Here is a 13,504-nt window from a genome sequence, read left to right as displayed (position 1 = left end):
ATCTATTGGCTCATCCTCTACTTTAGTATTGAAATCCCCTAAAACCACTACATTCACATTCCTCCCAGAACTCTCTTAACACTTATTTGATATATATATAAAATCCCCCTCACTTTTCTATCAGGTGAGTGGCAGGGTGGTGACACTTGGGATTTGTGCTCAGAAAGACCAGAGTTCAAAGATCACAATGGCTGACTTGATTGTGGAAATTACATTGCTGTTACCAGCAATTTGTTCTATAATAGTTACAACAGCAAAGCAAATTAGTTATCACTTTACTCTGTCAGGTCTTGTAGAAAACGGACTTCAGTTGGCCCAACTCTGGGTTGTTTTTTATTATGTTGGTTTTCAAGAATTAATTATATGAGCAGCAGAGTGATAACACTTGGGACTCACGCTCAGAATGACCTCAAGGCTCGCAATGATCAGACCTGATTGATGTATATATATATATTAAATATTTTGGGTACAAATTCTATTTAAAATCTAGTTGAGCACAACAGTATTTTCACCTTTATTAATCTTGATATCCTCTGTTTTCCTAACTATAGATATTAGTTCTGAATGGTGAGCAAGAACAAGTTTTCCAATATCCCATTTTTACTAAATATTTCAACTACAGGTAGCCATCCTCAGAAGAGTAAAATATTGTAGATTGTATTTTCTTAATAATAAAATTACAATGCTGGTAGGAATCTGCAGCTTACCAATGAGGAGCCAAAGAAGGTTGACCTGATTCCCTTAGAGCAGGGTTCCTCGACCTGTTTTCCATTATGCGCCCCAAGTCATCAGACCAACCCATACCCCCATTAATCTGACACAGAACATAGAGTGGTAGTATATTAAGACTAATTACATATTGTATACATTGGTACTGCAATATATATCAAATGGTTCAAATTGTGACTAATCATGAGTTAAGCATTAACATAAAAAAAAACAATACAGTACAGTGATACTACATGTGCAGTCAATGTCTCTGCAGACTTAAATGTTTAAGTAATCTTTTGTTAGTCATCAAAGTACCCCTGTAAACTGTCCTGTGAACCCCAGGTTTAGAACCCCTGGCTTAGATTGTCTCAAAGCATAAGATAACATACAATAACAACATACAAATATTCATTGAGAGACTCCAATGGACCTCAATCTTCAAAGGACCCCAGAACACTTCAACCATCAAAAGACTTGATGGACATTGATCATTAAGGGAGGCTGGCGGGAACGTGAGGAGCTTTTTAAGTTCCTGATTGGCTGACCGCTGGCTGGCAGGGACACCCTTGCGAACTACGCTTGCCAACTACGGGAACTTGGAAAGGCTAGTTCCAAAGATTTCTTTGATCAGTGTGTGACGGGTCGAAAGGTTGCATCACGTCACTACACCACTCCCCCCGCTCTTCGAAAGCGGGTGTCGAGGAGGATAGGGAGCGACGCGCGCGACGTATTTGAACCTGTCTGGCCTTCGGATCAATCGTCCCGAACGAGTGGTCATGCCGTCAGGGGACATGTTTGGCGAGGAGGGCCTTAATGGAGGGGGCCTCGAGTGCAGGGTGGTGTTGTCGAGGTCGGAGGCCTGGCGATGGGAGGTCGGTTGAATATGGAGCTGTGGAGACATATGGTTGGGTGAGAATTGTTGCATTGCATGGTAGAGCGGGGGCGTGGGTTGGGGAGGATCTTGGGGGGTGCTGGGAACAGTTGTAGAAGGGTGTGGTTGTGGGATAGGAGAAGGATAAGGGTTCGCCGTCGCGTACGCATGATCTGTGTGAGTTTGGGGGGGGGGCTGCTGCTGGTGCTATGGTGGGGGGGTGTATGGGGCAGGTGGGGTGTATTGGTTTGGCGGGGAGAGTTTTTCGGGGGGTGGGGAATGACTTGGTTCGGTGGTGAGGATGGGGTTAGGACTATGTTGTAAGAGGTATTGTAGTGGCCCTGGAGTTTTGGTAGGGGGAGTGGTTTGGAGGTGGGCCGGCTTGAGCCTGTCAATGGAGACGCGATCCGGTTTGGCATCTCGGTTGATCACGAAGTGTTTTGTTGATCTGGTGAGGACTCGGAAGGGGCCATCGTATGGGCGTTGAAGAGGAGTTCATTTGGAGTCTCACCTGAGGAAGACGTAGTCACTTGTAGACAGGGCCGGGGGAAGGTGCTCCGGTTGAGGTTGTGGTGGGCGAGGGGGGTTGGACGAGTGTTGGCGAATGTCTCCTTGATAAGCTGGAGGAGGGCGTGACGGTCAGGATCGCCGGCGTGGCAATTTCCCCAGGGAGGCGAAGGTTCTCAGCGTAAAGTAGCTGAGATGGGGAAATGTTGTCGACCTTTGGTGTGACGCGGATCGTGAGAAGCATCAGGGGAAAGGCGTCGACCCAGTCGCATGAGGGTTGTGCCTTAATCGACTCCTTCAGTTGGTGGTGGAACCGTTCCATGAGTCCATTGGCTTGGGGGTGGTAAGCGGTAGTCCGGTTGCGTTTGGTGCCAAGGAACCTGAGGAGGCTGGACCATAGGTTAGATTCGAACTGAGGGCCCCTATCTGTGACAATGATGTGAGGTGCGCCGAATCTGGATACCCAACCGGAGAGGAAAGCACGGGCGGTCGTCTCGGCGGATACATCCGGAAGGGGGATCGCTTCTGGCCACCTGGTGCACTTGTCGATACAGGTAAGGAGGTAACGCATGCCATGAGAAGGCGGAAGGGGGCCCACAATGTCCACATTGATTGACTGGAAACGTGCCGTGGGTGTAGGAAAACGCTGGAGTGGTGCGTGGACGTGGCGCGTAACCTTGGCCGTCTGGCAGGGGAGACAGGTCCGGGTCCATTGTCTGACATCCTTGTTGATGCCTGGCTAGACGACTCGATCCGTGATGAGGCGTTATGTCGCGCGGATGCCCGGATGACTGTGGTAATGGAAGGAGGAGAAGGCGTCCTTACGGTGGCAGGCGGGGTTTGCCTGTGGAGACGTCACACCACAATGGTTCGGGGTTGTTAGGAAGCTGTCTTAGCTGTAAGGATGAGGTGTCGTGCATAAGTAGGAGGCGGAGTTTACTGTCGTTATTCTGAGATGCGGCGATGCGTGAGTAGTCTATGTTGTGGTCAGGGAAGATGCTGGAGATGATTCTAGACAAGGCGTCGGCCACCTAGTTATCCTCTCCCTTGATATACTCAATTCGAGTATCAAATTGGGAGAGGAATGACAGCTGCCGGAAGTTGTATAATTTCAATTTAAATAATTTGTTTAATAAATTAATTTCATTTTCACACAGTATGTGTAAAAAATATTGTTACTTGATATAAGTAATTTTTAGATTCTTTTAATAATGTATTTTCTTTCAATAATAAGTAAATAATGATAGCAACATTTGGAAGACTGGCCGAAACGTCCTACCCTGCAGAGTTCTGGTGTTTTTGGCCCAGAAAAACCCTGGGCCGAAATCACCCGAAACCGACAGGCCACATCAAGGTCCATATATACTATATGGACCTTGGGCCACATTAGGGTCAATAAATACGAAAATCTCTGCAACGGGGCTCGTATTAACGAGGGTCTACTGTACTCTGAAATACTGCGTAACAGTACTTCAGTTGCTAATACGGATGCAAAAGCCAAAGAAACAGGAGAAAAGATTGTGGGTTCAGCGTTGGTTGGCAAGACGTAATGATAGAAGTGTGTAGAAAAGGGTCTGGAAGATATTCCTTCAGATTCTTTCACAGAGTCAACCAAGAAAATTATATAAAACTTTTATCTTTATCATTTACCATCAAATACCAGGATGAGGAAGGCAGTGCCTGCAAACGAGCTCTTATCAGTAACACTCGACACTTGACCACATGACACTAATAGGCCAGGCGTCCGACTTTACGTCGGAATCTTCCATTTGAGCCCATTATCCTTCATCTGGTATAACCTCACGCCGGATGTGTGTTTGTCCTCCTTTCTTAGGGTGAAACAAAAATAAACAAAATAAATCAATACTACTAAAAATAAAAATTAAATTAACTCACTTAAGTGGCAAGGATGGTCTCGCCATCGACACAATCAAGGTTAACACAAGTATGGTTTATGCAGCAATATATATATATATATATATATAATATATATATATATATTTTTTTGTCAGTACAAGTAAAAGTCAGTATTTATATTCGGTTATGCACACACACACACACACTCATATATGCTTGAGTATTTTGATGTATCATTTGCTATGCAAATAATGCATTTAAAACCATAATACGACTGACAATCATGACACCCTCATACTTGGATTAGGTTAGATATGGTAACTTTTGTTAGGTTAGGTTTTGGCACTATTTTCTCTCTCTTCCTTTTAACATCACATAAATAAAACGAGTTGAAATGTGTTTAAGAAGGGGGAATTAAAAGGCATAGATTACTTCTGTAATGCTTTTATTATATAATTTTCTATTTCATAGTATTAATTTTATTTGAATGGTTAATGGATTACTTGTGCAAATGTATGATAACCATTATATATCCAACAGTGTTTTCATTCTAGCCTTACCTAGAGTATTTTAGTTTATTTGGCTGTTTTGATGATTTTAATGTTTCTGCTGGAAACGGCTCATTTCTGGGAAAAGAAAGCAGGCAGTATTCTTGTAAAGAACTACAAAAAGGATCTGTTATGTGCATTTTACTTAGAGGTAATAGGTAATACCACAAGACTTTTTTATGAATGAATGAATGAACTATGAATAACTAAACAGTCTATCATCTACATAATCAAATAATATTCATTTAAATAAAGTCCATATATTTGCCCTTTTCTAATTCTACATTCTTTGGAAAGAGAATGGGAACCCGGCAATCGTCAAATCTAACTGTACACAATTCCAGGAGAATCAAAGTAGTCATTAGAGTATCCTACAGGATCAGTCTGAACCTAATGAGCCAAATCATCCTCAAGGTATGTAGTGTCCTGTACCAAATGTTATGTACAAATAATCTGAAGCTACTTCAGACAATAGTTTGGTGGTGTCAAGTGCAGGCATATTACAATAACAAATGGCAATTTCCCAACTGTATTGTAGGTCTGGATAAGAAGAGAATATTCCTTGGGAACCTGCAAAATCTGGGCCAACAGACGACTACAAAAGTAACTTGTGTGTAATTGTGCTTGCTCTTGTTGATGCCAGATATAAATTCTTGTATGCTGATGTTGGTGGAGTTTGGCATGCAAGTGATGGAGGCGTCTGGAACAAATACTCACTGAAGTTTTACAGGAAAACTTTATCAGGATCCCACCATCTACCTCACCTCTATACTCAAATATTGTGTCCAAGTGTTTGTGGTTAGTAATGATCCTTCCATGAGAACCTTGTGAAACCCTACCCTGGTAAAGACTTGGTCCTTAAAATCTTTATCTATAACTATTGGCTATCTTACACAAGGTGCACTTCTGAAAATGTGCTTGGTATATTGCCTCCAAAGTTTAATATTTTCCAACAAGCTATCCTAGTCTCTTCCCAAAATTATACTGAAATAATTTTGGTGATGTCCTTCATAACTACCTCTGTTTAAAGATCTCTGATGAATGTACATACAATGAGCAGGTATGGCAGGAACACCATTGGGGCAGCACCAGTAAAGCTAGGTAGCCTGAGGTCTCTGGAACCATGTGGGATCCTTGCATATTCCTTGTAATGCAAGAAATGAGCCAGAAGCAGTGAGGGGTCAATTCCTTGCACACTTCAATATTGAAGGACAAGTTGCTTGGCAAGACCGGATGGCCCCACTCCACTAGATCTTCCCTTCATTGCAGTCTTTCCTATCACTTTACTTATTCTTAGGTACGTATTGTATGTCATCCAGGAGGTGCTAAGATGGGAGGGAGGGTGGAGGGGAGTGGAGTGTATTTAGGGATGGAATGGGTGGGAATGATTTCATGCCTTTTTCTTTTTTTGGCTACCTCCCTTATAAGGGGGAAAAAGCCTTGGTATATGTATGTACATATTGTATGTAGTAATATACAAATATTATAAAAGTTTGTTTCATGTTACAGAATTCCATTCCACTTTAACATATTATTATATTGTATTATGATACAAAATTTATATGAAAATACAAAAGCGTCATACACCAGCCAACATACGGGTTCAGTTGTACTCATTTTTCTGAAATGGGAGAAGGAATGTATAAAACAAATTTTCAAAAAAAAATGCCAGTTTAATACAAAATATCACATCACATTGGCCAAGTGGTTGAGGTATAAACATACCTGACCATTTAACACACACACACAAAATATTAATAAAATAAAAATAAATTAATCAAAAGCATAATAACGATAAAAAAAACAGTGCCTAGTTGAGCGCAAAGTCATCTGGTGAAAGTGGAGGTTCGTTGTGAATAACATTTAGAAGTTTTGCTGCTACATCTTTCTGTCTTTCATCCTTAAGGGCAGACAAGTAGGAAGCAATTGTTGAAACTGTGTGCTTAACCAGGGTTGATTTTGGTGGTTCACTATCTAAAATCCCATTAATTGCTGTAAATGCATGAGCAATTTTCTGATCAACTGAGTTATTAATTTTCTTTCTTTTTCTGGGAGGACCAGAATTAGCTGATGAATTTGATGAGATTGATGAAGCTGTTGTAGCAGACCACTCATTATGGGGCAACATATATGAACACGCATCAAAAAACTCCCACTTTGGCCGTACACCACCACTTAATCCAGGTGTGTTGTGGATCTTTTTTACCTCTCGTTGAAAACATCCTTTAACTATAGCAAACCTGGCTTGGACATCACCTGCAAAATACCAGCAACATTAATCTCAGGAAGGGTAATTGATAAGTATGTGTAAAATGTGAAGAAAAAAAATTCCTTTTTAATAATACAACTGCCATTGAGTGGCTGCAAACCATATTAATATCAAGTGTACATTAATTTTGATAGGCCACTGAGGGTAAGTCCAGCCTCCAGGGTTAAGTCCCAGTAATTGACCAAGGGGCAATTACTGGTGAGGTTAAGTCACACAAAAACAGCAAGACTTGAATATAGAAGGAAACAGAGATAAAAGCATAAAATGCAGTAATTAGTAATATATTTATAATTATGTATTTGATTTAGGCAAATCTGACCTCACCTAATCAGAACCTGGGTATCTAGTGGTACCTAACCTGCCTTAAGGTTGCAAAGGGCAAGAAAGAAAATACAGATAAATACCTCCAGTTAAATTAATTGCAGCCAGTTCAGGGAATTCATGCTTGAGTTTCTCTGCGATGTCCCTCCAGTGGGATTTTTTCAGAAGAATCTTACTGAATTGCTCATGTGCAGGATCCCACAGTATTGGGAATTCTCTGCAGCATTCCAGAAGCGTGTGTATTTGTTCAGAATTCCAATTCACCTTACGAGAAGGCACTTTTTTAGAGCCACAGTCAGACATTCTCCTCCACATTGACATTGTTTTCATGAATCTTGGGATACAATTCTTTTCAGTCGGGCTATGTTTAAGGTGGCGGCACACTAAGAATTTCTCGCTAGCATGCTATTCATTTTTGCTACTTGCTTTGCTACCAAACTCTTGCTCATCTGTCACACTGGGAATGTTTTGCTGGTGACTTTTTGGCTAGCGGCTAGCGAAAACAATAACAAAGGCTATGTTTACAAACGAGTCTATTACTGCGGTAGTCAAATGAAAAAAATGAATACTGACTTCATATTGATTTAAATGCTTGAATAAATGTATAGTGACATAGATAGAGAATAAGAAACTCACGTATGAACAATGATATGCATGCTCAATTCTATTAAAAGCCCCAAGAATGGTGGGTTATTTGAGCACTCAAATGAGCAGCAAAACTTGCTGTTGGTACTTCCCAGCAAGCTATCCACTTTTCCCAATAGCAAACGTCAGTAGCATACTACTCACTTTCCTTTAAAATCAAAGTGAGTAGCAAAAGCAAATAGCATGCTAGCGCGAAATATCTGGTGTGCCACCACCTTAGGGTGGGGTATTCTAATTCAGAATTTGTTCAAATTACATTATGGAGACAGGTTTGGGAGGTGATTATGGAGATGTGCAGTATGTTCGCCATAAGCTATGGCGTGGTTGGCTCATTTTTTTTTTTTTTTTTTTTTAACGTATGAGATTTTCGAGGGTTTGATATATTAGCAGTCGGCAAAAGGACAACTCTAGGCTGTGATGCTGGGATATAGTTACTGCCAGGGGACCATGTGTCGTGATGTAGACGGCAAGTATTCTTTAGATTCAAAATTGTGCTGCTTAAGTTATATGATTTATAATATAGGAGTGTTTTGTCGATTGTTGGATAGTCCTCTACTGTTTTGGTTGTAGATATAGCCGTTTGAAACATTTTCCATTAAGCTCAATGATGGGACCATCGAATATATGATGGTTGAGAGAGTGGGGTGGGGAGCATGTGTTGTGGTGAGGAGAAAGAGGAAATAATTACTGTGGTGCAGGTCTGGTATTAACAATCATTTATAGTCTAAGAGATCTGGTGGTGCACAAAGTCAGGTCAATAAATTTGTAGGTCATTGTATATACAAGGTTGTAGGTAATTTGTACTGTATAATAATGATAATAAGTGATTTGTCAGAAGGGAGGATGGTAGTTTATTTCATTTTTTCCCGTGGTTTGTGACGCTAGTACACGCTCGGACCCCTTGCAGGTGATCTATAACAAGCGATGCCACTGTTAATAGTGGTCGTGCCCTGAGGTCAGGGAGAGGAGGCACCTCTTAACTGCAAGCGGCGCTGGGGCGAAGGTGTGCCCCCCAAAAATTGAGTTGCCTCTGAATGGGAGTTGGTGAAGTGCCGCGCCACTTTTGCCGTGATGAGTTGGGCTGATACCCAAGTCCCTTCTCAGTGACACCCCCTCTCCCATCTCTCACTGCCTGTTATAGCTATTGGCTTGCGAAATAATTAAATAAATGTTAAAAATTGCATTTTATGTCCCTGTTGTAGAGAAGACAAGGGGATTTTTTTATATTTTGTTCATCCAAACGCAAAATTCGTCGATTACGGTAAAATATGAAGGGCTTCTGTGATTTTTTTATTATTATCATTGTTTTGTCAGTCTGGGCGGCAAGTACAGGCTAGAAGTGCCCCCCCCCCTATGTGAGGGCCCTGCTGAGCCCTAAGAATGACAGTGGCTGTGCACTCAAGCGGATAGTGAGGGAAGGGCTGTCGCACCTCGACCGTACAGTTTCCAGCGTGCGATTGTAGTGGTGTCTCCCCAAAGATGGCGGCACACTAGGTATTTCTCAATAGAATGCTACTCACTTTCAGTACGTGCTTTGATGGCAAACTCGTGCGTACCCGTCACACGGAATGTTTTGCTGGCGACACTTTGGGTACCGGCTAACGAAAATGGAAAAAAAAATCTTCCCACCAAATAATCTGCTGTTTACATACGAGTCTATTATTGCAGTAGTAAAAAATCATGTTGTTTTCAATGCTTTAATAAGTGTATAATAAAAACTTGTATACTTGCTGTTGTTCTTTCCAGCAAGTTATCCACTTTTTCCAGCAACAAGAGTCAGTAACATGTTACTCACTTTGAGTAAAAAAATTAAAGTGAGTAGCAAAAGCAAGTAGCATGCTAGCAAAAATGTTTAGTGTGCCACCACCCTTTTGGTCATAACACACTAGGGAGCAGGAGATGAGGAATGGTTATGTATGTATGATATTTTGATGCTGCCTGAAGAGGTTTCTCCCCATTTTCTCTATTTTCCACATGGAGGGACAGAGAGGGGTGTCCCCAGCAGGGCCGTTTCTAGCTTTGTGGGGGCCCTAGGCAAGAGGCAGTTAGGGGCCCTCAAAATCATCAATGATGTCTTCATACAACACGTCTTTCCCCACTTCATGGTTGATGCTGATTATTGCAAGACCACTGAGTCGCTCCTGCCCCATAGATGATCTTAAATAGGTCTTGATGAGTTTCAGCTTCGAAAAGCTCCTCTCTGCTGAGGCCACAGTCACAGGCAATTCTCAGTGCAACCCACAGATTGGGATACAATTCCTCAAAATATTTTTTGTGGATAAAGGTGAGGAGCTCAAGAGCAGTCATTTCGTCTGAGGGCAAACTTGGTAAGTGTTTAACTTCCATGGCCAGTTCCTTTCCATCAATGTCACTTTCATTTCCAGAGGTTAATGTTTTGCATAGTTTGTCACACTGGTTGTTCAATGACTGATCATCCAGTTTCTGGAAATTGAGCAGCACTCCAAATTGGTATCTTACTTCACTCAGAGTTTTAAATCTATCAGTTAAGGATTGAATGGTAGTGTCAACAACAACATTAAAGAATGTTATTTCTAGCCTCTTCATTGCATCTGCAATGGGCTCATCTGCGGCCTCATAAGCAAAGTGTCTTTTTGTACTTCTTAATTTCTTTTCTTTGAGTACAGCCTCTACATTCATTTCCTCACACATATCTTTATCAGAGACTTGAGCTGAAGTGAATCCAATTCTTCTGTAGTTAGTTAGAGATGTTTTCGCTTTAGTAAGGAGGTCAACTGCCACATCAAGCTGCATTTTAGGAGACTGCAGGAGCTTACTGACATGGTTCACAATGTGTAGAATGTCATACCATATGACTGTGCAAATGATAAATCGGTATGACCCCACCTCTTCTGCCAGACTTTGGGCTTCAACCTTGGTCAGAGGATCAGACACTTCCCTGACCTTCAACAAAGCTTCCCTTATATTAGAGGCCTGATACCGCACAGCTTCTATGCTATTAATACGGCTCTCCCATCTTGTGTCACTCCAGGTCTTGAGTGCAACAGTGACATAATCTTTTAGGATTGCCCATCTTTGTGGTGAGGCTGAAAATAGGTTGTACAGTTTCTGAACAGTGCCGAAATAGCTAGTGGCATCTATTGAAGCTGTTGCTGCATTAGATATCATCAAGTTTAGGGAATGTGCTCCACATGGAACATAGAGTGCACGAGGGTTCTTCTCAAGAAGTCTGGCTTGAACTCCTTTGTTTCTCCCTTTCATGTTGGCACCATTATCATATGATTGTCCTCTGCAATCTTCAAGGAGAATATTCGGTTCCGTCAGTTTCTTTATAATTAGATATGACAAACCAAGACCTGTTGTTTCAGAAGCTACAAGGAACCCCATAAAATGTTCCTTAATTTCTGGTTTCTTATCCATTTTGACAATCCTTATGACGACTGACATCTGTTCTTGATGGCTTACATCGGGAGTACAGTCCAAAATAATTGAATAATATTTGGACTGTTTAACTTCAATCACCATTGTGTCCATTATTTTAGTACTGATTGGAGCAATAAGTTCATTTTGGATGATATTTCCAAGGTAGCTGGAATGACTGAACTGGCCACTCTCAACACGCTCAATGTGCTGCTTCATGACAGGATCAAATTTAGCAAGCAGCTCCACCTCTTTTAGAAAATTCCCATTATTCTGCTGGTGTAACGTGTTTGATGAACCTCTAAATGCAAGATTTCTCTCGGATAAGGATTGGATAATGGCGATTAAGCGAGTCAGGACATCTCTCCAGCGCCTCTTTTCAGCCTCCAATAGTGTTCTTTCAGCTTGGTCTATTGTCTTTCCAGTTTGCAAACAGAGTTGTTAATCTTTCTAGGTTGCCATGTGCGCTATGTGTGCTGGACTGCTTTCATGACTTTTCAAAAGTGTGCCTATGTTTTTCCAGTCTGTCAGTCCTTCTGTCACTAACTTTTGTTCTTTGGTTGAAAATAATTTACAACAAAAGCAATAGAGAGCATTTTTTGTTTTTGAGTAGATAAGCCAAGTCCTCTTCATCTTTTCTCCATTAACCAATGTTCTACAAAAATAATGATAATGAAAACTTCTTCCGTCTTCTTTTTTGGGAAATGTGAAATCAGAACTAATCTGAAATGGCCCTCTACCTACTGCATCCGTTCTAAATGCATCAGACAGAATGGTTGGCCAGTTAGCAGGATCTAGTGGTTTAGAATAAATGGGAGGCTGCTCAGAAGTAAATGATGCCTTCTGTGGTTCTGGGGAATGTGGTGGTCTTGGTGGCAGTACAGCTTTCTGGACAGATCCTGATGAATGTGATGGCACTGGAGCATCCTGTTCAGGAAGTTCAGAATATTCCTCTGGCTTGCTGTCTGGAGCTCCAATATATTTTAGAATTGATCCTGCAAAATTACAAATTTCCTTAGATGATTAGGCGTTAGTCTAAAATAATACTCACCAATCAGAAAACACAATTAAACCAAACTTTAATATGTTTCTTTAAATTATTAAATAAACGATAATGAATTACCTTTTTCTTTTGACCATTTTTCTTCGTCAAATTTCTTTTTCTTTCGTTTCTCTGCTCCGCTGAGATAAATTCGTTTTGATGCCATTACGGGAATGATGATTGGCGAGTCTTAGAGTCTAATGTAGGCCTAGCACAGAAATCTGTTATGTGAAAACCTTATAAATACATGGAATCAATTTTACATACACGATATTCGAGTAGAATAAATATGATTATTTTGATCAGTGTAGGCCTAACACAGATATCTGTAAAGTGTAAACTTTTTAAATACCCCTTAATAAAAATAATTCTACATACACGAAATTCGGGTAGACCTGAAAGGTGAACAAATGGGTGATTGTTGAGCCTGTGGTTATCTTAATATTATATACGAACTAGAGAAACGGACCACACGACAAACGGAATAGAATTCATGTATTTCTGTCACTTCCTTTTGAGCTAACCTCGGTCCTGCCATGTAGTGTTTTTTTCATTAGGTAGGTGAAGTGAGAAAATAAATAATCATAATTTTGATAATAAAGAAATAAGCGAATAAATGAATAAGGGATTGGATAAAATATCGATACAAAATAAACAAAATTGAACATATGAACATATATGAACATTGAATATTGAAAAAGGTGGAAAAGGTAAACATTCCATAGAATACAAACATTTCCTATTGTGCATACAAATATAATAAAAGGAATTCCAACTTACAGTCACAGAACACACAAACTTACAAATTTACACTATTAGAAGCTAAGCATGAAGCGACCAAAGAGTAAACAAGAACGCTGGTGATGCCAATTCCAGTGACAAATAAAGCCAAACAATTGGACAAAGAATAGTAAGCTAATGGCCAAAAAGAGTTTGTAATCAACAATTAATAACATCTGTAGCCATAAGCCCTAGCTTAGTGAACACATAAATGAATAAATAAAGCCAATTAATGCTTATCATATTATATCTTTAGATTAAATAAGATGTAGGTGATTTTTAACAAGATAATATTTTTAGCAGATGATCAAAAAATTTCAAACAATAACAAACACTGCAAGAGGCGTGTTGTTTATTTGCGTCGGCGGGCGGGAGAGGCACAGGCTCATATTTGACCTTCGGTAGCGTTACCCAGCCATTGGGCCGGCCGGGGGCCCCCTGGTAGGTTGGGGGCCCTAGGCAATCGCCTATACCGCCTATAGCTAGAAACGGCCCTGGTCCCCAGTTAAGTGGAGCTACCTTGCTGTGGATTTACTGTGTTGTACTGTATTGCT

General features: G+C 40.8%; 2 protein-coding genes across 2 annotated transcripts; both read right to left on the bottom strand.

Annotated features, from left to right (window-relative positions):
- Positions 1 to 6,146: 6,146 nt before the first annotated feature.
- Positions 6,147 to 7,649, bottom strand: LOC143018192 (uncharacterized). The gene is made up of 2 exons (XM_076173380.1): positions 7,168 to 7,649; positions 6,147 to 6,750 (listed from the first exon to the last, which is right to left on the bottom strand). Exons 1-2 carry the CDS (start codon positions 7,412 to 7,414, stop codon positions 6,305 to 6,307), a joined length of 693 nt encoding a protein of 230 aa, XP_076029495.1. The 5' UTR covers positions 7,415 to 7,649; the 3' UTR covers positions 6,147 to 6,304.
- A 431-nt stretch (positions 7,650 to 8,080) lies between these two features.
- Positions 8,081 to 13,206, bottom strand: LOC143018384 (zinc finger MYM-type protein 1-like). The gene is made up of 3 exons (XM_076173741.1): positions 12,252 to 13,206; positions 9,972 to 12,123; positions 8,081 to 8,204 (listed from the first exon to the last, which is right to left on the bottom strand). Exons 2-3 carry the CDS (start codon positions 11,345 to 11,347, stop codon positions 8,081 to 8,083), a joined length of 1,500 nt encoding a protein of 499 aa, XP_076029856.1. The 5' UTR covers positions 11,348 to 12,123; positions 12,252 to 13,206.
- Positions 13,207 to 13,504: the final 298 nt, after the last annotated feature.

The sequence above is a fragment of the Oratosquilla oratoria genome, chromosome 34 (genome assembly GCF_046742065.1).
Source record: "Oratosquilla oratoria isolate Oo_2021 chromosome 34, ASM4674206v1, whole genome shotgun sequence".
Classification (NCBI taxonomy): domain Eukaryota; kingdom Metazoa; phylum Arthropoda; class Malacostraca; order Stomatopoda; family Squillidae; genus Oratosquilla; species Oratosquilla oratoria.
Note: the sequence above shows the minus strand (reverse complement) of the source record. Positions and strands in the feature narration are given on the sequence as shown.

Coding starts and splice junctions, on each gene's coding strand:
- LOC143018192 (XM_076173380.1), bottom strand. CDS start 7,414: ATGAAAACAATGTCAATGTGGAGGAGAATGTCTGACTGTGGCTCTAAA. Junction 6,751..7,167: donor TGCAATTAATTTAACTGGAG/GTATTTATCTGT, acceptor GGTATTTTGCAG/GTGATGTCCAAGCCAGGTTT.
- LOC143018384 (XM_076173741.1), bottom strand. CDS start 11,347: ATGAAGCAGCACATTGAGCGTGTTGAGAGTGGCCAGTTCAGTCATTCC. Junction 8,205..9,971: donor GAGGAATTGTATCCCAATCT/GTGGGTTGCACT, acceptor TTGAATCTAAAG/AATACTTGCCGTCTACATCA.